Source organism: Melopsittacus undulatus, chromosome 9 (genome assembly GCF_012275295.1).
Source record: "Melopsittacus undulatus isolate bMelUnd1 chromosome 9, bMelUnd1.mat.Z, whole genome shotgun sequence".
Taxonomy (NCBI): domain Eukaryota; kingdom Metazoa; phylum Chordata; class Aves; order Psittaciformes; family Psittaculidae; genus Melopsittacus; species Melopsittacus undulatus.
Genome location: NC_047535.1, coordinates 43,804,356 through 43,831,216, shown reverse-complemented (window position 1 = coordinate 43,831,216; position 26,861 = coordinate 43,804,356). Strand labels below are relative to the sequence as shown.

Here is a 26,861-nt window from a genome sequence, read left to right as displayed (position 1 = left end):
TGTAATGTATTGCAGACTTGCGCTGAGATTAAGTTGGCTAAATGCAAATGTAGCTGTTTTTACTACAGACTTACACTGTGAAAGAGTTCTCTAATCACTCTGGTAGACTCCTGAAGCATCTTGGTGTATTTTTTTATTTCAAATGGAAGCTTTTTGACTCTCCATGAGCTTCCTTAAGGTTTCTTCAGAAGAATATTTATATTGTGCCACAGGCAATGAGCATGAGAGGAAGGAAAGTACTAAGAACTTTCAATATCGAGGAGTAACCAGGCTATTGTCTAAACAGGCACCATTCTGGCAAAGATGAACCAAATACAGTGTTCTGTCTGCTTAGGCATAAACACTCATCTTAGCATATCCATGTCATAAATGTGATGTTATTCTGTCTTTATTTATAATGCTGTTTGTTTGACAACAGTGAAGTCAGTTATCACTTGGCTTGGAAGCAAAGTATTTACTTCCCAAATGTGCCCCCCCACTCAGAGAGACACTTGCTTCCTTTTCTTTTCAATTAGTCATTTTTTTGTAGTAATAAAATGTCAGTGTTTCCCACATTGACAAATGTACTGATTTCTGATTTCCTTTCCTCAGCAGTGCCTGCAGGCTGATAAAAGACATCCCAATAGTACCCTAAGTGAAAACAGAATTAAATCAGAAATAGAATATGTTCAAAAAAGAAAGTTTAAAGAAGTCTCAATTGCAAATTTTTGTTTTCTCTTTTTCAGTGGTTCATGACTTAAATAATGATCCTAGCACCAAATATGCAGTTGAATGATTTTCTCTGATTTTCCTGTTCTAAGTTTTCTGTCCTTTGGGAACATCAAGGAGATTGTAAACCATCAAAATATTGATTTTTGAAGTAGTTTGTTACAGTTCTTCACACTGAAAAAGAGGCATCTTACAGAAATGAAATGTTCTGCCTTTGTAAGGGAATGAGAACATATGTGATTTATTTTAAACATGAAATTGCAGATATACATAAATTAAAGACCAAAATATTATTTGTGTGAATGAGTTGAGCAATCTTTTTATGGATTGTGATTGTGTTAGTTTAAGTAAGACTCTGGTTATTCCTAAAATGGAAGAAAAGCATTGGTTTTATCTCAAGTTCTGGCTTACTTTTACAGGGTTTTTTCACATTATAGTTTGATAACCTATGAAAATCATTTGTATCACAGTGCATCCATCTGTAAAATTAGTACAAATTATACTGACCTCTGTATTGCAAACACCTTCCTATAAGAAATAAGAATATTTAATTCTAGTGTTTTAAATATAATTTAGCAGCTGCAACCTGTCAGTTATATATATATTGTTTAGTGGTTTAAATAAATGGGAAGCATAGTAATGCAGAAACAGAACCACTGGAATTGTTTTGTTTCATACACCAAGTGCTGTATTTTGAGAGCCCCGGAGCTTTGTAGTAGGCTTAAAAAACCTCTCAGAAATATGGTATTAAACTAAATCACCACGAGGGCTTGGCTGAGTGATTACATAACATTTATAATCACCCTGGCCAAGATTCCTTTGGAGAATTCCGAGGCAGCTATTTTTAGAGGAATTTGTATAGTGATGCAATCGTTCATGAAATAATTAGCTTAAAGTCCTTGTTTTAGAGCAACTCAGGAGATTATGGTAACAGCAGAAGACACTGCTATGTTACTGGTTCATTATGAACTTGGATACTGAGAGAAGATTTCCCAGTTGCCTCTTTACACTTTTAGGATCCAGAGCCAAAAATGTAAGTGGAGTTGGCCAAAATGCAAGGCCTTCTAGCTCCTTGAGAGCATTTTTTCTTCTCAAAACATGGAATTGGAAACCTTTCCAGTGTTTTCAAGACTGCAGGTGTACAGAATACTCTAGCCAGAGGCAAAGCTGGTGCTTGGCAGTCTCCTCTAGTCTATTAGTTCACTATGCTATATTTCATCGCAAGAACATATTAGTAATGAAACAAAAAGGATGAGAAACAATCAAGGAATCTGTGTAGCCACAGTTTCTCAGCAAATTAACCACTGGTAACATTCTCTCCTGTATTCAATGCATAGAAGTATTTCTTACCAATTAACATACAAATACTTCAACTCAGCAGCAAAGTAGTAAAATGGATTGAAGACAACATGTTGCATTGCATGTACTCCATCAGAAGTAGTGCTAATGTAATATTATGGTGGTGACATCAAGCACTTAAGGATAACAGAATACCCCAAGTTCTGTTTTCCCTGTTAGAATAATTCAGCTGTATTGCATTGTGTGTTTTATGATATTGGAAGTGTTTTTATTACTGTATAAGAGAAATAATAGGATTAGAAGTGATTACGATTGTGATGGCAGCCCAAAACATTCTTCTGAAACTCTGTGCATTAATTAATCGTGTTTAAACTCACTGATGTTTAAAAATGTGGGAACAAAAAAGTCTTGCAATGGTTTCTGATGACGTCTGCAGACATTATCATCTGTAGACCTTGGGATCAGTAGCACTGATACTGTGTCCTCATATTGTGTTGATTTCTAATCACTGTTGCTTCCATTTCTGATGATGTCAAACTAAGTTAATGTTTCTGATTTTCTTGAATTTCAGAGGTGGCAATAATAGAGGAGTGCAGAATACTGCATTATTATTGTAGTAGTAGTAGTATATACAGAGATCTACTTGAGAGAGAGGTTTATTGTACTGTTGGGTCTAAATGTTACTGTACAGTAAATGCATCCATTTTATAAAGCCAGTTACATGGATACTGCAGACATATTTGACCACTGTTAGTTTTGTTTTGGGCAGGTAAGTACAGATGTTCTAATAACTTCATATACTGTATTCATATATGAGCATAATCAGTCTGGTTAATTTTTGCCCTAAAAAGTTCTCTGGAAGTATAGCAAAAAGGCTGTTAAGCTCTGATTTTAAATGTATATTAAGATGTTTAAGATCCCACTGATAGCAGTAAAAGCAGCCCAGGTATTCAGTGGTCTCAAGTTTATTTACTACCTGAAAAATGCTTGTAGTGTATACTCTTCCATTAATTGAAAATATCCTAACACAATAGTTCTGCATTTCTTAATATTGTATTGTATTCTTTTAATTTGTAATCTGAATTTTGAATCTGCATTTTTGAGTCTGTAATACTAAACTTTGCAAGTATGAGTATTTTAGCTAAAAGCCCATTAAGCACAGATGAGTGTAGGGGTGAAAGAGGACAATGCCACTTCTCCCTGTAGCTTAAAGCAGCAGTTCTGTGTGGTGCAAGGTAAGAAAGAGAAGTGCGTGTGTGTACCTAATAGTCTTTGACTGATCAAATTAGTACATTTAGAAGCAATGTTCTGTGTTGAAAAAAATACTGAACATGTTGGCAGTGCTCACACACTCACATATTCCCAGTAAGATTTGACAATTTACATTATAAAAGTCAAAGGACTCAAGTGATAGCTGAATATGGCATCACTTTCTCCTCCTTTTGCTCTCAGGAATCCAAGTTTTTTTTCTAATGGCATTTTTACACAAACATATTCCAATGAGAGAGGCTTTTTGGTTTTAAGTTGTAGCCTGTATCAATCAGGCCCTGAAGGCAGCTCAGCTCTGGTTCCTTGTATTTTCCTGCTTTGTAGTTCGTGATCTGCTTTAAAATCTGTTTCTGTTTGTTCTCTCTCTTTTTTTTTTTCATTCTTGGAGAATTTGTGTCATATCTTAAGCATAGTCTTGTCTAATAGCACCTTTTCAGTGGTGACAATCTCATTGTGAACTTACACTAGAACCCCTCAATACCTATACCAGTCATAACACACTTTATTCAGACAAATGGTTTAACTTTACTGAGACTGAAAATCTTAAATGGAAAAAATAAGAGGTGTAGATTTGAAATAATGTATATTAAGACTGGAGCTTGTGTAATTTTTGACCTGTCTGGCTTGATAGGTGAAGATGGGTATTAAGTATCTCAAACAAGAATAGTGAGCATCTCCATTAAATAAATGTATGAACTCCCGAGCCAAAAAGGTTTTTTGTGTTGGTTTTTATTTTCTCCATAAGACATTTTTGAAACAAGTCCTTAAGTTTTACTACAAAGTACCCCATGATAATAAAGCTATATATAGTTGAACACTTGTTCTCAAGTACAGTGCTAAGTAGCCAATTATTTATATTTTGTAAAATATTGTAAAAAAAATATTGTAAACCTTCACTGTCAATTTTTTCTACTTCTGGGATGATGGGTAAAACCTATCATTTCCATAATATGGCATCAAGCAAGTATTATTTATAGGTAAGGTCTATCTATAAAGTATACCAAGACAACGTTGCGATGTTATCTGCATTTCAGTCCATATTCCAATATAACATCCATGTGTTGAAAGTTTTTATTTATCAATTTTTATTGCATACAAAGGAAGACAAGTAGTAATTTCAACTTAAGCTGTATTTTGTATGGGATACAAAAGAGAGATGTGCTTGGTAGTGAAACTGCAAAAATGGCAGCTGAAATGAAGTATCCAGACATTAAAGACGCTGACAATCAGTGCTACTAACCAGAGATTCGCAGTTTCAAAGGTCTAGGTACTAAACTGTCTGATTCATGTCTGGTTTTAAATGATTATTATGTGGAAGTATCTTTTTAATGAGTTATTTCCTCTTGTAAAAAAAAAAAGACAACCTCACCTTCTTGCATTGCTTGTCTGCATTTAGTAGGACCTGGCCTGCCATGTCCTCAGGCAGCTACTGTTTCAGAGCTTTAATTAAGCTTTTTAACCCACTTTTTGTGTCTATGTTCTTACATACTTCTATGTAATTACCAAGTTTGGTAGTAGGACTCAGGCAAATACCTTTAGCATGACTTTAGCCTATACATTACTGAGTATGCTGTATTATTACAAGATATTTCCTACGCTTCAAGCCACACTTTTAATTCACAGAAGTTAAGAAGACTTCAAACACACAAACTCTAAATGCAGAGACCACAACTAGAAAGTCAGACCATGTTCAAATCGACATACTAAGTTCAATCAAAAGTATCAGGAAAGTTGAAATTTGGCCTTAGTACTTTAGATAAGTGTCTGCTTGGCACTTAGAACTGCTGCCTGTCTCTGTCTGCCAAGTGTCTAACATCGCAGCTGGTGTTTGTGAGACTGTTATCCTTCAGCTCATGAAAAGGGAGCTTCACTGTGAGCTCTACATCTTTTCAGGATAAACCAGTCACATTTTGTAACCCTGCAAAGGAGCAGGTGTAATGGTTGTTAATATCACTTAAATAATACTGTAATTCAAAAAGAACTGAAATATATGTGAAACTGTTATGCTCATTTTCAACGCTAAATTATCAGATCCAAAGATTTGTATTAGAAGCTACTTTCCGTTATGCAGGGGTATGTATTTTGGCCAGCAGTTGCTTTTGTATTTCACTTGGGAGGATGCTTGGATTTCATGAAAACTTGGAAAATACTTAGTACTGTTTCTTAGCTCCTATTCCCTATCCAGAGAAACTGGGGAGTGCAGACAGGGCCTGAAGAACAAGTGTTCTGATTGCATGCATGTTACAAATGATAAGAATTGTTAGATTTTAGCCACCACATGAATTAAGCTTAATATTTACTTAACATTTTACTGAATTTTTACGTAATAGTAAAGAGTATAAACTCTTTACTGTGTTCTATACTTCACTTACAGCAGTTGTATCATTAATGAGGTAAAAAATAGAGTTAAATGAGTAGGCAGACTTTTCTCCGAGAAGCTACCATGCGTGCTTTTAGCCTGCATGCATCCTGTCTCTCACACTTTCCAACACAATTAATACACTACAACAGGAAAAGAAAAACATGCTCATTAGCTCGTTTGGAATTTTAACTGGGAAAAAATTGTTTTCTTCAATGGAGACAGGAAACAAAGCAGCAAACACCATATTAAAGTACAGTTAAGTGTAAGAATATATGAATAGATTTCATTACAGGGATATTATAAAAAGAAAATGCATAATTAAGGCACTTAGTACAACATAGCACTATGCCATAGTGAGGCATTCCAACACCCATACGGTTATGATTATGATAGTTACGTAGCATCTGGAGTTTCTAATTAGTTACCATACTGTAATGTTTTTGTTATCTTTTGGTTACTGATGAGTGCTTGCAAACTTATAAGCTTCATAAAATAAGGGTTTTTTTTTTAATCAGATTTTTCTTGGTGTCTGAAAACTCACTGCATAAGCAACAAAAAAGCCTGAATTGATTATTATTATATATTTCTAATGAGTGAAGACATAAGTATAGTTTATTTTGGAAATAACATTATGTTGCTAATATTATGCTGTTCAAAGTGCCCTGAAAAATTAGCATAAGGTAATAGAAGCTCTGAAATTCTCTGAAGTACATTGAAGAATGTTCCACACAGCTATAACATTGGCAAAAGATCCTTCAAAGCAATAGCCAATTAACAGATCCTTTGGCTTGTGGAAAAACTACAGAAGTACTCCTGTCAAAACCAAAGTTAGTGGGTATGTTTTAACAGTTCATCTTATTTAATTTGTTAATTTAAGAAGTGTGTTAGCATTAAAAAGAATTAAGAGTGGTCTCAAGGCTAGGCTTTTTAACAGTAATAGCCTTGGAATTATCTTTTTTGATTCAGCTCAAAAATCTGTGTGTGCATCAAGTTTAATCAAATGAAGTTTCAACTGAAACTTTGCAGTATAATCATTCCTAAATCCCTTTTCTAGATGGTAAATTAAGCTTACTATTCGATTTATCAAATCAGTTATCCACGATGCGTGTATCTCTACTAAGCTTGAGATGCTCAAAGAGGATGGAATTGAAAGACAGTGGTTTTGAAGTTCCAGGTTGAAACTTGTTATTTTTGATCTGAGAAAGATATTTAATAATGATCAGCCAACACAAGTGAAATAAATGGAAACTTGCTAAAGTGTTTCTAAAAAAAGGAAAAAGTGAACTTTATTGAGTTCTGAAAATACAGGCTTTACACAGCATTTAATTATAATTTTCACTGTAGCCTGTGGTGACTGCTTTGGTTTTAGGAATCACTATAAGGGTTACTTGGAAGCACAGCATTCTGTGTTGCCTTCTGAAATGCCTTTTCTGGCTACTCTTCCAGACTCTATTACAAAAGCACGAAATAATTTGTATTCATTAATGCACAAATATATTCTCCTTTCATAAAGGCTTAATTGCCTGTGAACTGCTACAGTCCTTTAAAAGACGGTGAGTGATTAATACAATTTGTGTACTTTAAGGATGTTTGAGGCCAAAGACAGCATTAGTTGCCCAATATTTAATTAAGTATAACATATCAAATAACAAATCAGTTATAAACTGTATTCTGTGGCAGTTAGCAGCTTTTGTGTTGGGCAGCAGTAGAAACGATAAGAAATTCTTCGCTTGTCTTCAGATGATAACGGTTTGTGTAAAACAATTGTCCTGACATGAAACCTGATTTCATTTGGAGAGGCTGAGTGTGGAGTTGGGTTAATTACAAACTTTCTGTTAACCCTCAGCTAATGGAATTCAGGCCTGGATCACTGGATTCATACTGGGAAACCAATTACAGTTATAAATGCTTGCATTAAATTCAGGTTAATTTCACTAAGATTATGCAAATTCTGGATAAACTTGGTGAACTGCGTAGTCTTAACAACACAGTTCTTTAGATCATTACCTTCTGGATTTCAAAAGTATTTTATTTGTATTTTCTAAAATTATTGTCTCACAAGAAAAAAGCTCAGCTTAAATAATTTATTAGTAAGAATCAGGCAGACTAAAACTAGACACTTGCCACATAAAAATCTCAAAGTGCTTTGTGGAAATATTAGCATGTTTATTTTAATGTGGAAATATTAGCATGTTTATTTAAATAGTGAGATCACAAGAAATAGAGGTTCTATGTCATTGAAAACAAAAGGCCATTGCAGAATCAAAGCTAGAATGTGAGTCTGTCGATTTTAAATTCCATGCTTTAATAATCAGACAACATTATATTTCCAGGATAGTATGTAGGCCTTATATCTGCCTTCCCCCCTTATTATATAGGGAAAACTCCTACCTTACTGAAAATCAATATTCTAGAAATGTTTCAAATTCCATTCAGTGCAGAGGGACTGAGAAGAAAATCCGAACGAAAGTAACCGCTATTGAATGTATTACACCTATATCCCAGAGCAACAAATCTTACTATTTTTCCTCATTTGAACCCCATTCATGAGAGTTTTGTTGTTAACTTGATCCAGATGACACATCAAAGCATAGTTCTCTATTGCCACCTTGCTAAAATATTTTTTAAAAGACAGTTTTAATATTCTAGTTTTACAGTTACAGATTGCTGTTAAGCTATTTAGTCTGTTACCAGTCAATCAAGGACTTTCCTTTCACTCCAGTAGATCCTTAATTAAACTCAACAGAAGTTTAGGAGGACAAGAAATATCTGTCAGTTTTCTTACAGTGCTAGATCATAAATTCTTTGGTAAGTGGGTTAAAAATTCAGTTCCACATACCATTCATGACCTTGACAGCTTGGCAAATAGTGATATTGAATGATCAAAGACAACTGTTTCAAGCCCTAAGGGTTAATATACCTGTGCACCTAGATTTAAGCTGCTTTTAATTCTTCTATCATTCCTTTATTTCAAAATGGATGCAGTATTTATTGAATGTTGTCAATAAATCTAAAACAAAATAAATCTGAGGAAACTGTTTAGGCTAAAATTAATGTCTGTACATGTTTTGTAGGAGATGCAATTAATTGTTGTATTTTACAAGTTAACATTGTTTTCTTTCCTAATACAAATCCGAATTAAAACCTGCTCCTTTCCAGGAATGGGCTTGGTTTTCAACAGGCATTTTCAAAACAAGCTGTTAGTGTGATGATTTTGTTGTCAGAGCAGTAAATTCTAGGAAATGTAAATTCTAAGAAATCCTGTCTCCAGGAAAACCATATCAATAGTAATAGTTTTTAGAAGAAAATGTAAACAAAATAGTAAACTATATAACTATTTCAGGTATGGAGTAACTGATCAGAGTTACATGATGCTAATTTGATATGGAACAATTTAAACACATATATGTCCATCACACTAATTTTCATTAATTGTACATTCCAAGACTGACTTTCCTGATCACCCAGGAAGGTCATATTAAATAATCTATTACACTTTCAAGAGTAATATAACAGAAGGTCTTGGATGTTTTTGAATAGGAGATTTACAGATGTGCTGAAGATGTTGCAGGGAGTTATGGCATTGCCAAGTTGGTAGGTGGTATTATTCTTTGCAGCAAGCACTGAAGCACTCTCCTACTGTGTTGATAAGGGGCACAGACCATGAGGATTTACTGTAGGTCTGACAAACCAATGTCCTATAATATATACACCTTTCTGTGTGTTTGTGTATGTGCTTGTATGTAGGTGTAGGGGTGTGAAGCCCTGGTGTCCTGAACGAATTCCAGTGTGGCTAATTAATTACTTCCTCAAATAAAAATATACCTGACATTTCAAAGCCTAGGAAAGATTAAGAGTTAGCAAGCAAAGCAAACAGAAGTAACATTACAGGTTTTTGTTTAGAAGGACCTCAAAGTGTTGTATTATTCCTCTGCTATTCTTCCTCCTCCAGAAATCCTTCTGTTCATCCTCCTCAAGCGTTCTGCTTTTGAAGGTTTGAAGTTATGTTTTGTACTTAAGTCAAAGCTAAGCATACCTGGAAAATACAGTTCAGTGTGGAAGTGTAGCACTCGGACAATAGCTAAAGCAAAGGCAAACAGAACCTCAAAATCATATTAGTTACCCTTGTGAAGAGCCAATGAATAAACCCAAAAAGCTTTTAAATATAATGTTTTGCAAAATATTTAGCATCTTTTTAAGGAATCAGTGACAATCACAGGTCATGGACAAGTTTGGATGGTTTGATGATCACTTGAATGGAAAAGAAATTCTCATTTCACATTTCTTACATGTTTTGCTTTTCCAGAACAGGCACACTAAAGGAAGTCTAATATCGCATTAATGTTTCTTTGTGTGCATTTTACTGCAATCTGACATCCAAAAGGAAGAAACATTAGAAGTGGTTTATTTATATTTCAGCACCAAATTAGAAAGATGACATCATTCATTTACAGTTCTTATGCCATGACACGTCTAATCCCCGACACCTCATTACGGGGGACACTTTTAGGATTGCATATATCATCTTGTTTAACTTTTGCATTCTTTTATGGAACACAGTTGAAAGGTAGGAAATTTAAGGCTGTTCATTGATAAGAAAATAAACCAATAAAATGTTAGGAGCTTCCCCAAAGAGGTAGGGTATTACAGTGTTTACTGTAAGTAGGTTATTATTTGTCTATTAATTCTCCATCTTTTCCACTTTTTTGTTCAAAAGGCCTTCCTCTTTGAATCTAAAGACAAACAGACCAACTATGATGTTTTAGATTGAGTTTGTCTTTTGGCAAAATACGTAGAAATTCATAGTTGAAATTCATACAGTTGTATGCTTCCATCTTCTTATCTGGGAGGGAGAAAATGAAATGGTTCCCACTGCACAGAAGATAGCATCTAAACATGTGAAATTATACCATATACTGCCAGAGCAATTCCTGTTCAAAGGAATCCACCAACTGACCTCTGGAAGACATTTATGCTGTAACATACTGAGAAGATGCTCTTTTAGTGCTACCAAGATGGTCAGAAAGAGTCTGACACTGGCTAGAGTGTGTGCATATCTAATCTGTGGAGCATGTGCATATCCGATCTGTGGTTGTTCTTCTGTCTTGTTATTGTGAATGACTTCAAGGTTTGGTTTGGCTGTTTGTTTTTACTTGAACTGAGTACAGGTCCCCTCCTGTGAAATAGTTTTCTGTGATGCTTCTAATGGACACATAAAGTGCTTGAGAAACATTGTGAGAATTTAAAAACAAACAAAAAAAAAAGGCTAAAAAGGCTCATCAGGATTTCCTGTGATTCCTGTGGTTCATAGGTTCTTGCATTAGATTTTACTTAAAATACTGTATAATATGAACACTTAGTTTCCTTTTGTTCAAGTCTCCTTTCTACTTAAGCAAAACCAAACCAACAATAAAAATCAAAACAAAGCAAAACCCCGAACATTAAAATTGGGGAATTGTGATTTTACATTTTCCATTATTCTTACTAGTGAATTTTTTCCTAATGGAGGTTTTCATATAGGGTTGCTCTCATAGGCAAAGCAATCTGTGTTAGTCCTGGAAGTAAAGAAAAAATAAGTACTGTATCCACTGCCATTGAGCAATTGCTGGTAAGATATTTTGGTATTATGAGCAAGGTTTGAATTATTCCGGTCTACGTATTTTATGATATGGGATAATTGTAATATTGATAAAGTGCACTGATGTATCCTGTTTTCTCATAGTAACGTATATTTTATTATCAGTACACAACAGTAGCTGAAGTGTTGCTCTTTTTTTCAAGATCTGTATCTAAGACTTACTTTCATTCAGTAACATGTCAAGATCCATAATCACGTATTTTTCTAAGTGCCTGTGTCTCCATCACTTGATTATCTTTTACCTTACTGCTTAGCACGGTGATCTTGGTATATAGTTAAATAAATATCCTCTTCTGACTGCTTTGTGTAGTCCTTCTTTGTGCAGTCTACTGAGACAGAAGAGACGTTCACATACTTTTATCTTCTATTTCTGTTTCCTTTTCTTTGTGAGCCAGCAGTCCAGACTTCTGTTGTTAGATTTTTACAGCAAAAAATATAAATAAAGAATAAAAGGAGCTAAGAAAGAGCTAAGATCTTCCTACACACTGTTAGAGTGATACATTCCAACATTTAATGGAATCATTTCACTTTACATTTTAAACAGACACAAAACAGAATGAAACTGATGGCAGATAACTACGATGATGACCATCACCACTACCACCACCATCACCACCACCACCATCATCGCTCTCCTGGGAGACCACAACACTCCAACCACAGACCCTCTCCAGATCAGGTTAGTCACCTCTTTTTTCACCTTCTGTTTTATAAGTTTACTATTTTGATATTTCAATATAAAAAAAGTGTTTCAAAGAAAGAATTCGCAAGTTATGTGTTATTTGTACTGAAACTAATAGCTCTAGATTTTATTTCCACCTCTAAAACAATTTAAGCATTTTGGCTTTTTGTTTGGTGTCTTATATTTTTCTTCCATATGTTTCTTTAGATGGTTTGCAGCTATTTTCTGTGCTTCATAACTCAATATTTTCAGTAGGAAATCAGTGAAAAATTTCCTACTTAGTGATTACTAGTGACTGCTACTGATTTCAGAAGTATGCACTTTTGGGAATAATTTTAGTATTGAAAAACCCATGCAGCATTTCCCATTGGCAACTTGTAAACCAGTGGTTCTAAGCTGTTTTTTTGAAAGTATCTTTCTGCTGAAGCTTTTTAATACCAGATACAGCTTAAAATCAAGTGATGTATTTTTAACTAGGCAAGATGAACCAAATTCCAAAGGTGTTAAAAGTGTTTAGCATGTTTGTGTGCATGCGTGTATGTGCATATGAAGTGCTAAACTACAAGAAATACAAATGACAGAAGGTAAACCATAGCTGATGGAATTTCAGGAAACAAACTTCTATTTTGAAATTAAAACATATATGTAAGCCATGCTGCCAGCATGCCTTGTGTTTTCAGCTGATACTGGGTGCCACTGTTCCGTTTCAAATGAATAAGTTTTGCAAGAGCTTGTCATCTGTCAATGGAGTCTGACCTGAAGATGACTTTCATATTTTAAGATAGGCTTCTTTTCACTATATGACTCTTTAGCCTACTACAATGAGTAAGAATTGAAACTGTAGGATTTCTACAAAGAGCTCAGTCACATTAGGACATACACTGATGAGGCAGTAGCATGGAAAAAGGAATTTGGATTGCACAATGCAATACCATTGCAATGAAGTTGTATCTAATTCTGGGATGGATATAATACTGGAAAAGAAGCAGCAAGCAATTGTTCTGTTCTTTCAAGCACTGCTGAGACCTCATATGGAAAGCTGTATACAGTTTTAGTCACCATACCCTAGAGAAAGACAGACAAATTAGGAAGGGACCAAAGGAGAGCAACAAGAATGATAGGAGCTTTAGAGAACATGACCTATGAGGAAGGCTTAAAGAACTGGGTTTGTTTAGTCTAGAAAGTACTAAAGAGGAGACATAAGTCTTCTTATACATAAAATGTTGTAAAAAACCCTATGATCAATTGTGTTCCAGTGCACATGATAATAGCTTTATTTTACCTTGTGTTGATGCGTTGGGCTTGGAGTAGGTGTTCTTCTGAAGTATTGCCATCCCTAAATCTCCAGACTCTGTGAAAAATGGATTAGCCAGAAAATGTTTACTTGCAAAGCATGGAAATAGGAGATCCAAAGCAAAATCCTTGCTGAAATAATCTTTGAGAACAGGACTGTCATTGATAATCATGAGTGAACTGTGGCCATTGCTTTAGGTTACATTTTTCAATCAGGGTTTTTTTTTTCTTTTCATACTTTCTATGTTGTGTTATTCATCAATTCATACAGCATTCTTTTGTACAACAACTAGATTTCCATGTGCAATACAAACCTATATTTCCCATTCAATTGTGTATTACACGTAAAATCTAGATATGTGCCCATAATCCAACATACTACTAGAGGTTTGAAACCACAGAATAAACTGAGAAACCAGGGAAGTTGCAAATCGTCAGAGGGCATTTTTAGTTTTCTAAGGGTATAAGAAAGTGGTGCATAACTGTAACATAAATGCCATTTAATTTAGTGAATGCTAGGGAGGGTATTTGAAAGTTTTATAAAAAATTCCAGAGAGAAAGGGATAATTGAACACATAGTATTAATTTTGAAACATTACTAATTTCTATGGGTAATACTTAATGTAATATATATGCTACATTTATATTAGAGAAATATGTGTATGTTTTTATATATGGCTATAAAAGCAATGCACATGTGCATTTGAGCACATATTTGTAATGAAGAATAAGACATTTCTTAGTGATGTAAAACACTATATATGCTGCTGTAAGTCTATACTCCTTTAAAGAGAATGGTGTACCACCAGTCTCTTGGAAGAAATAGACGTACACATCCTGCTTAAGATACGCATACTTTTTACATGGTGATGTTTGGTTTGGGTATTGCCATTTCGTTTAAATTATCATATTTTTCTTATAACTGTTACTCTATTGTATCTTGTATAGGCAGCATGGTTCTAGATGTAGTAAACAATAGGATCTCTGACTTCTCTTGAAAGAACTAGTCAGGCACATTTTTCAGATGTAATGGATGTGTTTAGGTGTTCTAGTTGTTCTTGGGAGCCAAGTGTCCAGCAACTTCTTGCCTTTATTCCCTCTCTTTCTGCTTTTCTGTTTAGGGTGAGGTATAGGTTGATGATCTTCTATTTTGTCCTTGTATGTTTGGACTTTAACTCTAGGAAAGATATAAGAAAACTTCACAAGCAGTAGGAAGACTCTGGCTCTTCTCTGCATATACACATGGTCATGTTACAATGATTCATGATGTGCTCCCTCGTTATGTCGGTGCATCTGATTTTCATTTGATACAAATACATTTCTTGGGATTGAGTGCTGCCATGTCAATAACATTGCAATACTAATCATTTTTACTAACCTTCAAAAAACTTGGGGAAAAAGATAATTTTGCAGCTTTACAGTAAAAACTTAAATTTATTTACTTCAGTTTTGGCTTGAGAATTGGCAATCTTTCTTAAATTCCACCTGGAAACATTCTGGCAGTCAGCATGCATCCTGGAGTGTGGATGTAATACTTCTAGCATGAAAATGAGTTTAATAACTATTCTGTACTAGCATCAGTTTCCAAGGACTTGTAATACATAGCCGCACATAGAGTGCATTACAGTAATCTAATCTAGACCATTGAATCCAAGATCTGTCTGTAACACAAGAAGAAAACAAACCAAAAACATCAAAACCCACAAAACCAAAAATCAGCTAACATGGCTGTATAAATTTGGATTTCCACATCTAGAAGCTGCCCTACCCGATACCATAGACTTCGTCACAAAGCCTGCTGTCCCACTCCCTGCCTCTCTTACTTCTCACCTTTACATGTTTTTTCTACTTGTTTTCCTTAAAAACATTTTCTTTCGGCCTCAGTTGCCCACATCATCTTTCAGTTTACTTGCTTGTATTGAAGATGTTTTGAAGGAAGCTCCTGTTTGCGTCACATAAGTGACTGTGTGGTCTTGATGCAAATTGCTGTTACTGTTTAAAGTTGATAGGAATCAGCACATTTGTGTTATTCCCTGCCACAGCTGCCTTACTGTACTGCAGTCCTTTTGTAAGTTTTTTTCATGCACTTTCAGTATCTTAACAGGCTGTAAGTTACTAACCAACAGGGAATTCTATCTTGCTAGCCACAGCTCTGCTCAAATTGTGACATCTCATTCTCTTTGGTTTTCTAATCAGAAGCCTTACTGATCCTCCATGTATGTATCCCATTCTGAGCCTCAAGCTCTAGTCACCTGTATTCACCTACTATTAAATTTCTGTGGGCATTTTCCATTCCTTGCTATCTCTGAAGCAGTCATTAATTTATGGGCACATATGACACATCTCTAACTCTAGGATGGTCTCCACAAAACAAGTAGCGTTCTTTTGCTGTCACCCAGGACTTTCTTGTTCAAGTTCATAAGATCATTGCTATGTGGTTGAAAGGTCCTTAGTTCAAGTTGCTGCTTACAGAATGCATAGTAAAAATTATACTTCATTATTTGAATTAAAACCAGCACCTCTACGTAAAGAAAGAGACTTATAAGAAGTTGTGTAGGTAATCTAAGACATGTATGTGTTGAAGTTATACTTAAATTAGTCTGATGACCTTTTTAACAGGATGTTATGCTATTTGAGAGGGCATATGGAAGAATTTGGTTCTGCATTCACATAGTAGAAGACTGAAGTTATAACAACCTAAAGAATTCTCATACTTTAGGACTTTATTGCTAACCTTGATGATTACAAAAATGTTCAAATCTTCTTACTTCCCATAGTATTGGAGATTTTTAATGACATAAAATGTAAGGTTTTTCTCCTATCATAACAGTCTTCTCAGATCCTAAGCTGTAGTTGAGTCAAAACCGAATGCCTTACGTCATGGTCACCAAGGCTACAAATGTGTTTTAATTTTGTTTTATGATGAGAGATGATATTCTCGTAAAAAGAATCTGATGTTCAGAAAAATATGAATATCATAGGGCGTGCCATAAGGCTGTAGGAGGTGGCTGCTTTCCAAAATGTTGTCCCTGTTCTTAAAGCTTTAATTGAGGATGGAATGTCACATGGTGTCTAAGCAAATAGAATATCCTTTTACCTCTTTTAATCCATTCTACGTGTAGATTTTGTTCCAATCTAAAATGTTTTTGATGGCCCTTCTACAAGGTGGTGTTGTTTAGAAGTAATGTGTTGCAAACTCACCATCAAACTTTCCATTTACTCTGAAATCCCAGCAGAGAGGCCCAAAAGGTAGTTCAAGTTTCTGAACTATCCTCTTACCTAAAGGAAAAGTTACCCTTATTAGGACAGTGATGGGGCAGTGTGTATCTGTGAAGCTTCCCCTACTTCCACCTTTCCAGTCAGAAAACCAACTTTTAAAGAGCTGGTTCCTAACTTAGTATTAAATACATGTTGTTTTAAAAATATTAGGGTATTATATATATATTAATATATATATATTAATATATATATATTAAAGTATGCTGGTAAACTTATTCATTTGAGAAAAGAAATCATCTGCAATGATGCATGAAACTTGACAACAGTCTGACTGTTGCAAAGCTGGAGTATGCCACTAAAAATGCAACATTTTGAAGAAGACCATGTGCTCTCAAAAGAAGTGTTTATTGATTTGTAAAGTGGTGACTGGTCTTGGCAACAGGTCTTTGTTCATCAGCTGGAACTGCTAAATATCCTTGGAGCTGCTGAAAGACGATATGTGAAAAACTCCGAAGAGATCAGATGGAATTTTGTTTGAGGTAGCTGACTTTGAAATCAGAGCCACAGGACAGTCAAACAACGATTATTATTTTAGTGTCGGAACCTGATCTGCAAATCACTGTATTGATCCATATGTTATTTTAGGGGAAAGAAGTGCATGCTGCTTTGTGTATTTTGGCAGCCTTGGCTGTTAGCATAATGCCGTATGTTCTGTGGCAATACTGGAGAATTGCCAACCTCAAACTCCTGAGTAGGCCTTAGGAATATTGAAACTGGAATTTGTCTTTAAAAAAGAAACACAAAGACAAACAACACAAAAGGAGGACAAACATAAACCAAACCAGATTATTTTAGCTTATTCAAATAAGCATAAAATTCTTCAATTTGCTTTAGACTGTGAGTAGAACATTCAGTCTGAGCAGAAGTTTAATATCTGGAAAACTGAAATATCACTTTTGGAAGTTTTCTGCAACATTGAAACTTTGTCCTATAATTGTTCGGGAAAGAAGAAACAAAAATAAGGGAAAACCCAGAACACAAGTGCCATTTTAGTATATAAAAGTACTGATATGCTATAGCTGACCCAGATTTTGTTTAGTATCTTGTTTCTTTATCCTGCATGTTTACAAGTTGTATTTGGGCAGGTGTGAGCTTGCCCTTGTCTGTTCACTAGATGTTTGTGAACTTGTTCTGCTGGTGCCTCAAGCTGCGAGGAAGCACGCAATTGTATTAGCACAGTGCTGAGCCTGCACTAAGCTCATTGGAGTCACATGGATTTATTTAATTTAGGAATTTGGGCAGGGCAAGGTTTGCTTGATGGTACATTCAGTATAAACAATCCCAGTCGTATACACTGTAAATAAGTAGTATTGTGGTAAATTAGTATTTTGCGATGTCAGGAGTGCAGTGCAAATATAAATGGTTTCACATTTTTAAGTATTTTCTCTGATTTTTCATTTTTGCTACGCATGCTCTTCCCCTGGAACAAAGAACTTGTGATTCATATCACACATTGCTCAGACTTGTTGAACTGAATGCAATAAAATCCTCTCTGTATCCTGGTCACCAGTAAAAGGTCAATTTCCTGATTAAATTTTATTCCATTATAATAGCTATACTATTTATTATAAACACTGAATGGCAAATACTTCTTTTCTAATGAGGATAAAAATTCTGTCTACGCATTTCACCAAAGTCAGTAAGTGTTATCATATGCTTATCACAGTAGATACATACAAAGGATTTTTTCTGCCTCTGACATCTGAGTATTTCTGTCTACTCTAAAAAGAGAATTGAAGTAGACTTCTGCAGAAACTTGCCCAGATTTTGAGGATTATATGGTTGGTTTCAACCTGAATTTCATTGCAGTTTACATTATGGTTTTGATGGAACAAAACAAAGATCCTGGAAATTTGGAAGGGTGTACTCTTGAGTTTGAATTTGTCTTTCAGGGATACTCTAGTTCTTGATTTTGGTATACTGCCATTTTACAGTTAACAAACGTTGTGCTCTACGTTTGATTTCTTACTGTAAGTAAAAGCCAATAAGAGCTTGTAGGATTTGTTAATGCTTTTTGTATTCCTACCTCTTAATTGTAATTATATTGTAGCCAGATGATTTCTCATATACATCTCAGTTATATTAAATTTGTAATTTGACTAAAAGACCAGCTAAACTGGAACTGTATTAAAAGTAAAAAGTAGAAGATAGGTTTTGCTGTCTATGGTACCTCCAGGAGATGGATTTTGTATATTGAAAAGTTATACCTCTCCTTTGCTTACAGCAATGAATTTATTCTATGTTTTGAGGTTTAATGAATGTGATATAAATGTATACATACTGCTCAGTGTGTGTATATTTATATATATCTATATTTATATGTTAGCTTTGCCATTTTTTCCACATATGGAAGAATTTTTTGAGATCATGTTTAGCTATAGAAACCTCTCCCCTCACTTCCCCTGAATGTGTGTGTTAGAATATACAACACTTATGTAGAGGTTTACATTTATCTTATAATTCTTACTAGAAAAATTAGCTGCCACCATCCTAGTCTAAAACAGGTCTTTAGACCAGCTGAAAGAGCCAAAAATGCATTTCTGGGAGACAGTAACTTGATAACAAAAGTTGCATATCTGGCACTGGTTACTTAAAGTGAGATAACATGTCACAGGCTTTCACTACAAAGGGGACCATAAATTTTTGCATTGCAAATCTGATTTCACGGACCACTTCTTGTAAGAAGCATTGAGTTTCCGCTTCATCTAGTGATAAAACTTTAGAATGCATGAGTATCTGGTGAAATATCTTATTCATGTTAATGCTAGTCTGGGTGTTGTAAAGTAAGTGGTCAGAAACAACCTTTCCCTTACCCTCATTGCCAGTATTTATGTTTGATTTTAACCCAACTATATACAAATAAAACAAATGGTGAGATGGGTTTTATGGTCATTTTTGTAACTGGGTGATTCATGGTTACTTGTGACCCCCTCTGTTATGGATAGGTTTGAAAATAGACCTGTGACATAAACCCATATTGCTGAAGCAATTCTTGAGATTTATTCAACCTTTGGAATATACAAAAGAAACATAAAATAAAGACCTTCTAAAACTCTACTCAACAAAGCCTTAAATGAATCCACTGTTAGTCTTTCCCCTTTCCAGGCTCAGTTCTTCAAATCATTCATGCACAAAAGTCTTCCATAATCAGTTGCTTTGTGTATGGAGAATTTGTGAGATTAGTCCTTGGTAATGTTTGCTCTTAGAAATTGCGTAATAGATAAAAGTCTCACTAAGCTCTGGAAGATTCTGATTTTAGACTAAGTTCTTGATTTGAAAGAAACATCATTGCTTAGCAGATAGATTTCTGTGTCACAAGGGAAAATTAGTATTTGTAAATACAGTTGTTTGCTGTAAGTAGGATAGTTTCACAGACCAGAGCCAGTAGTTACATTTTTAATGACCCATTAGTAGCCATAGATAATAAGGAAAGTAGCATAAATCAGTCATCAGAAAGTTAGTTCAAGAGATGAGCAGGTTATCACTAGATTTATTTAACCCAAGTTAAGACATTAATTCTTAGCATGCCAGCACATGAAAGGGTAATGTGATGAGCCTGTCAGGAAGGGTCTTCTATCGTGGGAAGAGAGCCAGAAAAGCTTAACTCATCAAGGTTTTAATGTAGCCTGTGTTGCAAAAGCTCTTGTCTAAAAGGAGATAAAGGAGATTAGGATTATTTTTTTCCTTTTAATTTAAAGAATGGATTTTATACGATACTTGCATGCCACAGAAACAAGGGGACGTGTGCTGTAGTTCAGCTCCATGGAAGTATTTGCTGTCTGGTTTTTGATGAGTTTCACTATATTCTTCACTTCAAGTAGCTAAACACCAGCAGGTCTTACAGTAATGCAGAATTTTGCAGTTTCTGAGTGCATCTACATTAGGGTTCTAGTTCTGACCAAGACTGCAGGTCTGAATCAAATGTCCTGATGATTTTTATTCCTGCACCATGGTTCATGTCCAGAAGGCAGTGTTGGAGTGGCCACACTGAATTCCTTTTTGATTAAATGTAAGTGAAAGATGCATTCCAGGAGGTCCCCAAACACAGTGAAATTGTTAAAGGGAATTCAGTCTTGGCAAAATTAATCCAGAATAACCCACCAAGAAAGGTGTGCTGTACAGATGCCCATTCTCAGTAGCACTTAAATTGGCTACAGATCTGTTGCAATATATTGCTAAATATGATCTCTTGCAACTAGTTCATGTCCACTAGCATTTGAGAGTATGCTATATGCAGAATGGTTATGAGTAGGCTTATAATTTCTGGCACCTAATAAGTAAAATCTTTTAGATATACCTAGTTATGTAGACCATGATTAAACTAATCTGTTGTTTCTAGCCTTCTATGTAATTTAGCTGCTTTTATCTGAAAACTACTGTCTCAAATTCACTACTGAAACTGATGAACCTTAAAGAATTGATGGTTGAGAAATCTGCCTGCAAAACTTGTATTGAGACACTCTTCAATAATAAATCAGAAGCCATCTTTATAACAGCATTATACATCTGTATGTACTGTTTTGCAAGCACAGCTCTTTAGGTTCCTCATTTTGCTATTTTGAAGCAAGGTTTGAGGGGTTTTAGCATTAGATTTTGTGGCAGTAGGTTCAGAACAGTAAATCATATTTAGTAACACCAGATATTTCTTTTTAAGATGTTAAGCAGATATTATAAGTAGCAGCTTAGAAAAAAAGGGTAGCAAAAAGGTGAGATAAAATCAGTGAATTAATAATGCATAAGTACCCCATGTAGAAAGACTTTTATAGTACTTGAGATTATACTATTGTGTAGTACCTAAATATACGTCCAAATTAGAGACTTGGATGTCAGTCTTTAAAATACAAGGTATTCAACATCTTCAATATTTTGAATTTCTAATAAAATTATAATAATTAAATGTGTATAATAATTCAAATGGTATTTCTGGAATTCTCTTGGGGTTTTTTTTCCTTTTTTTGCTTGTCTGTAATTGAGATTTTTCTTTGCAGTTTTTGTCATTGAGTTGCTGTTCTTGACCCTGTAAACCAATGAAAGATCCAAGTTTAAAAAGCAGTTAATGTACACAAACATTAATCAAAGTTGCTTGATTATAGTTTATTGTTTGAAAGAGCCATAGATTAATGATTCTGTAGGATACACACTGATAGGGAAGACTGAGTATACTTTGGGAAGCCTCTGATCCAATATTAATAAATGATAAGGCATAACTTCAGCTTTAATTTTGCTTCACAGTGTCTCGAGAATGCAAAAATAGGAACTTCATTTGTCTCAGAACATCAGTGAAAAATTCTGTATTCTCTTGCATTATGTTTGCATTGTGGTAGCAAAAGTAAGCTTCCTGATAGAGTAGTTCATAAAAACAGTGAAAACTACAATCCTTACGTGTTTTTTATCCAGTGCTTTTGGGTAGTTCTTCCTCTCCATACAGAAAACTCTGTAGAATTTAGAAATTTATGATTTTCACTATTAAATACCCACTCCTCAAGATGTAAGAGGCAGCAGAATGACAACAGTAGTTGATGTTTGGTCAGAATGACAATGATGTTGACTTTGATCCAATGCACTGGAAGGAGGTAGTGCAGGATGGAAAACAGCCTGTCTCTATAAAGGGACTATAAGTAATCAATGAATTCTTTCAATATTCCTTAAGAATCTTGCATCTGTACATTCTGGCTTCTGTTAAATAGTGACTTCACCTATGATGAAATTACAGTTCTTTGGTTTAATCCTACTTTGTTTAATAAAAAAGAGGGTTGACATTGTCTGATATCTGTAGGAATTTTACTTTTCTCCTCAACTAAGTGCTAAGGATTTTTAGGTCAGTACATTTCCTAGTGTCAGTATATGACATATTTAACAAAACAGTAACATAGTAGGTAATAAAGCACATAATTATGAAACACTTCTTTGGTAGGAATGCTAAGTGGGTGAGCTCTGCTTAGGTTACTGCAGGTCTATTTATCTTCTATAAAAATGAGTTTGTGGAACTCAGGGTATGAACAGGTTTTCTTGGGTAGGTATAATTCAGTTCAAAATACTGTATAGGTACAGTTTTTTAAAACAAGAGAGCATGTTGAGACTGGTTTTCAGGTTGCTCTTAGTATTTAAAATTTAAAATCCAGCAAGGGTTTGTTTTTTCTATTCAGTTGACAAAACAGATGACAGTATTTTTTTATTAATGTGATAATCACTAAAATTGGAAAATAAGTAATAAACTCTTTGTACAGAATAAGATCTTGACATGGAAGTTCTCACTAAAACTGATGTGAGGAAAAAAGGTGGGAAAGGATTTGTACTCATTGTAAATGTTCCAGGTGAAATTGAGCATAATCATAATCTGGATCTGATCACTAAAAAATTTCTACATTAAATCTGTACTTTTTCAAATACCTTGCTGCATCTTTTGGAAATTATCTAAGTCTTGGTGCAAAATCTTTAAGTCACCCAGAACTGATGCACTGTTAAAAAACAGGTACCTTATTTGCAGTGTAATTACATCCTACCAATCTCTATCTAGCTTTTTGCTGCTAGAGAAAAGCTCTGTCTCCTTTTCTGTATGTGTCAGCTAATAGTGATCAAACAATCTTTGAATATTTTCTGAATGACCTTTAAGGTTGAGTCTCTTTTGTTTCTCACTGCAAGTTTATTTTTCAATAATTCTGTAGCTGTTTCCTGATCTGGTTACAGTCTTTGAAATATTCACAAGGGTATGACATGAGCACCAGATGTGCAATTCTATTAATGGTCTTATGCTACTGCATAGAGATACCACGGACCTTTTGAATTTGTTTCTCTGCTGTATTTGTCCTTTTGAATTCTACCTTGTATCACATGTTCACTTCCATCATGAAAAGCCGTTTTTGATATCATTGATTTCAGATGCAGTCACCTGTTGTCTAAGTTTGGCCCATAGGTTTTCAAATAATGACACTGTATACATGATTTCAGTCAAACATGTATACTGCTGACAACATTTATTCAGCTAATCCTAAATACATTCACTTTTCCAAGCAGTCTTTGTCAGATTTTTCTTTCACATCATGGGAATACAGTACAAGTTTGGAATTAGAAGATTCTGTAGGTCTCCTTCCTTCTCTAGCAACATTCATTCTATATGGACCTTATTTTGCTGACACTGCATCTTGTGGCACAAAATCAAATGACTTACAGAAATCTCAGCATATTATTTCAAAACACCTTATCAAAAAGTGTAATTGAAAAAGATAGAAAATTATTTTGATGGAACCAGTGTTCAATAAAGCAATGTTCATTGACATTAACTTAGCTCCAGCTTTTAATTTGTTACTTATTGTATATAAGGATCAGTGTCAAACTGTATAGTCTGTAATTTCCCATAATTCTCTTTAAAAATATTTGACAGTAGTTAAATTTTCAACTCTTCTAGAATTCTGCCAAAATATTGAAATAAAAATGAACATCTGCTTGGTTGAAGAATTACAATGCACTAAACAACAAAACAGCCGCGTGTAGTTGAGAGGAGTCATTTGGAAACATACTGAATTGGCCATTTGGTTGATTTTTGTTGTTTTTAAAGATATCACCAAAGATTAACGTAATGCATTCTGTTAGTGAAATAGGATCAAACTACTCAGTGGAAAAGAAACCCTTCAGTCTTTCTTCAAGGTTTACTCTGGCAGAACTCTTGTCAACTTCAAAGTCAGTTCAATTAGCGTTAGTAGGCCTGAATAAAAGTAGCTTCTGCAGAAATTAGAGGGAATGGTATTTTCAGAGAGGCAAACCCAGCTCATTGAATGTTATACAGAATCTGACCCTTTTTAAAACATAAGTAAGAGTATTCAGGCCTGTGCTTTGTGGTGTAGTTGTGCAGACTTTATAACTAAGATGCATTCCAAGTTAACTGTAAAAAATTTACCCACATTTCTTCTCTGTTAAATGATAGCTAAGTTTATAGTGGACTGTCAGATTTCTTTACTTAATTCAGCAACATGCAAGACATCTATCTTAACATCTGGTTTTTAATAACAGTTGACATCTGGGAGTTCTTTTTTATTCCAAGAATGGGCTAGGAACAGTAGTGATACTGGCAGTGTATATTTGCAGGCTAAAATTCCTGTCTGTTTCAATCATAATTAACTACCATTCATCATATTTAGTTCTTAGATTTAATAAAGTGCCAGCAATGTGTTGCACCAGGTAACTTTTGAAGGTTTGAAATTATAGAATGTATTTTTTTTACATTTATCAAATATTAATGGGTGAATTTTAAGGGTATCTAAAATGATGTTTAATTTTGAAATGCTGAGTTAAAAAAAACAAGTGTTGTACACCTCTGTCTTTTAGAAGCTGAGTATTGCATCAGAACTTGGCACACTGGAACAATACGTAGATATATGTATGCACATACACATCTGTGTGTGCTTTTCATCATATGAAAAGTCATCATAAAAAATACGATCTTCAGCAAACATGTCCAGGGAAGAGCATTTCACTCCCCTGCTTTTAGTTCATGGGTTTTATGTAGTTCTTTCTAACTTAGTTTCTAATAAATAGAAAGAATGACCTTCTGCTTTCAGTGCATCTACAGTAAAATTATCCCTTTTAAAAGCAAAGTCCTGGACAAAATTGTTCTGATTTTCTTTGTATTTGCCACATTTAAAATTCTAAATAAATGGGTAACACTAATGGTTCAAAAATTAAACAAAATAAAAGACAGAAACTGCCTAACAGCATTCAACAGTGTGCAGTGTTTAAGGATTGCTTGAAAGACAGATTTAATTACTAGCTTATTAGAAAAGTCTAATTTGCTACTGATAGGTATTTTTGATTCTTCATCAGTTTTGTATCAAGCTGACAACGTAATATAATTTGATTATAGTAATTACTTTGCTTAGTTATAAGGTTTGATCTTTTTCTGCTGTCAATGTTCATTTGAATTGTGTGCAATTAAATAAATGGATAATCTTTTAATATTTAATCTGGTAATCTACTTCCTACACACTCTTCTAACTGAGTGGGAAGATGTTTATGTCACTGTTCATGGGTTTTTGGTTGCCATAGATGCTGATTCTTTTATATGTAACAGAAGCTTTTTCACTTGTTTTTGCTGGCTGATGTTTAAAAAAAATCATGGTTTTATTAGCCAAGAAAATTGTCTTTTGTCTGCACCAAAGTAACTAACCTTTTTTTCTTTCATTCCAATGCTAACATCTTCTCTGTGCATCTCCTAATGTCTGGCACACAGGATGACGAGGAGGGTATATGGGCATAGCCGTTCCTATAAACCAAAGTTCCAGTTTTGTTTTGAGGGGTGAGAAACTCTCTTTTCTATCTCTTTTAAGTTGCAGTCTAATTGTTATATTTTCTTTTAAACTGCATAGTCCTGTGTGTTTCCTGACAAGTATGTTTGTGAACCCTGTAGGAATGTTTTTTTTCATATACAATGAATGAGAAATTGCATCTAATGTTTTAATGGTCTAAGGGCTTCATTTACTTTCATAGCCTATTGTGGCTGAAGGTGTAGTTAGCTACAAAACTGTAAAGGGAGGAGTGTATTTGTATCTGTTTGTTCTGTTTGTCTGAACAAGTTCCTTTTTCCTGAAATAATCTGATGGACTAACATCCATATAATAATTTGGTTGTGATATTTAAGAGTACAAAGTGCAACTTATTTTGTTTAAGTCTCTTTTAATTATGAGTAAATACTATATTGTCTCTGTGTGTCATTTATTGATCAATGCATATCCACTTTTTTGGTGCTTGCCTTTGAAGTTGTAGGTAATTTGTAGCTTGTGATCACTGTGACGATCAATCAACATTGCTAAGGCTGTCAGACCTGTGGTTCACTTGTTGAAAACGCTGCTTATGTCACTACTTCCTACCAAAACAATCATATTTACTACAATGGGACTACACAGGAGCAAAGTCTACTTATATAAGTAAAGATTAATGTGTTATTAAAGCTGCCATACTATACTCTCTATTGCTTTGGCCCCTGTCACCCCAGATCAAAGACTGTATGATTTGTTTTGTTTCCAGTGGTACAAGCCATGTATAAGTCAGTCATTCTATATGAATGAGAATAAAATCTCAAAAGTAATTTTATTTCTTGTATACTTACTTTTTGGAGTAGTTGCAAGATGCAAAATTGATGCTGTCCATAATTAATAATTTATATTTTGTTAAAAGAACACAACTGTTGAAGCTTTCTATTGCAGAGAAGTTTAAGAATCAGCAATTGTAAAATAGCAGGCACTGTAGTACCATTAACATTTAAAAGAAAGCAACCCTGGTTTATCAGAGTATAGTTATATACCTTATAAACCTTTCCTGATTTATACTTTCTGATTCAA

The 26,861-nt window shown here is 34.5% G+C and overlaps 1 protein-coding gene across 1 annotated transcript in view; it reads left to right on the top strand.

Annotated features, from left to right (window-relative positions):
- Positions 1-25,803, top strand: part of ERC2 (ELKS/RAB6-interacting/CAST family member 2) — a 339,531-nt gene extending 313,728 nt beyond the window's left edge. The window contains exons 16-17 of the mRNA XM_031046076.2: positions 11,821-11,955; positions 25,754-25,803. Coding sequence (XP_030901936.2) covers positions 11,821-11,955; positions 25,754-25,780 — 162 coding nt within the window. The 3' untranslated portion in view covers positions 25,781-25,803. The remainder of the gene's footprint in view (positions 1-11,820; positions 11,956-25,753) is intronic.
- The last annotated feature ends 1,058 nt before the right edge of the window (positions 25,804-26,861 follow it).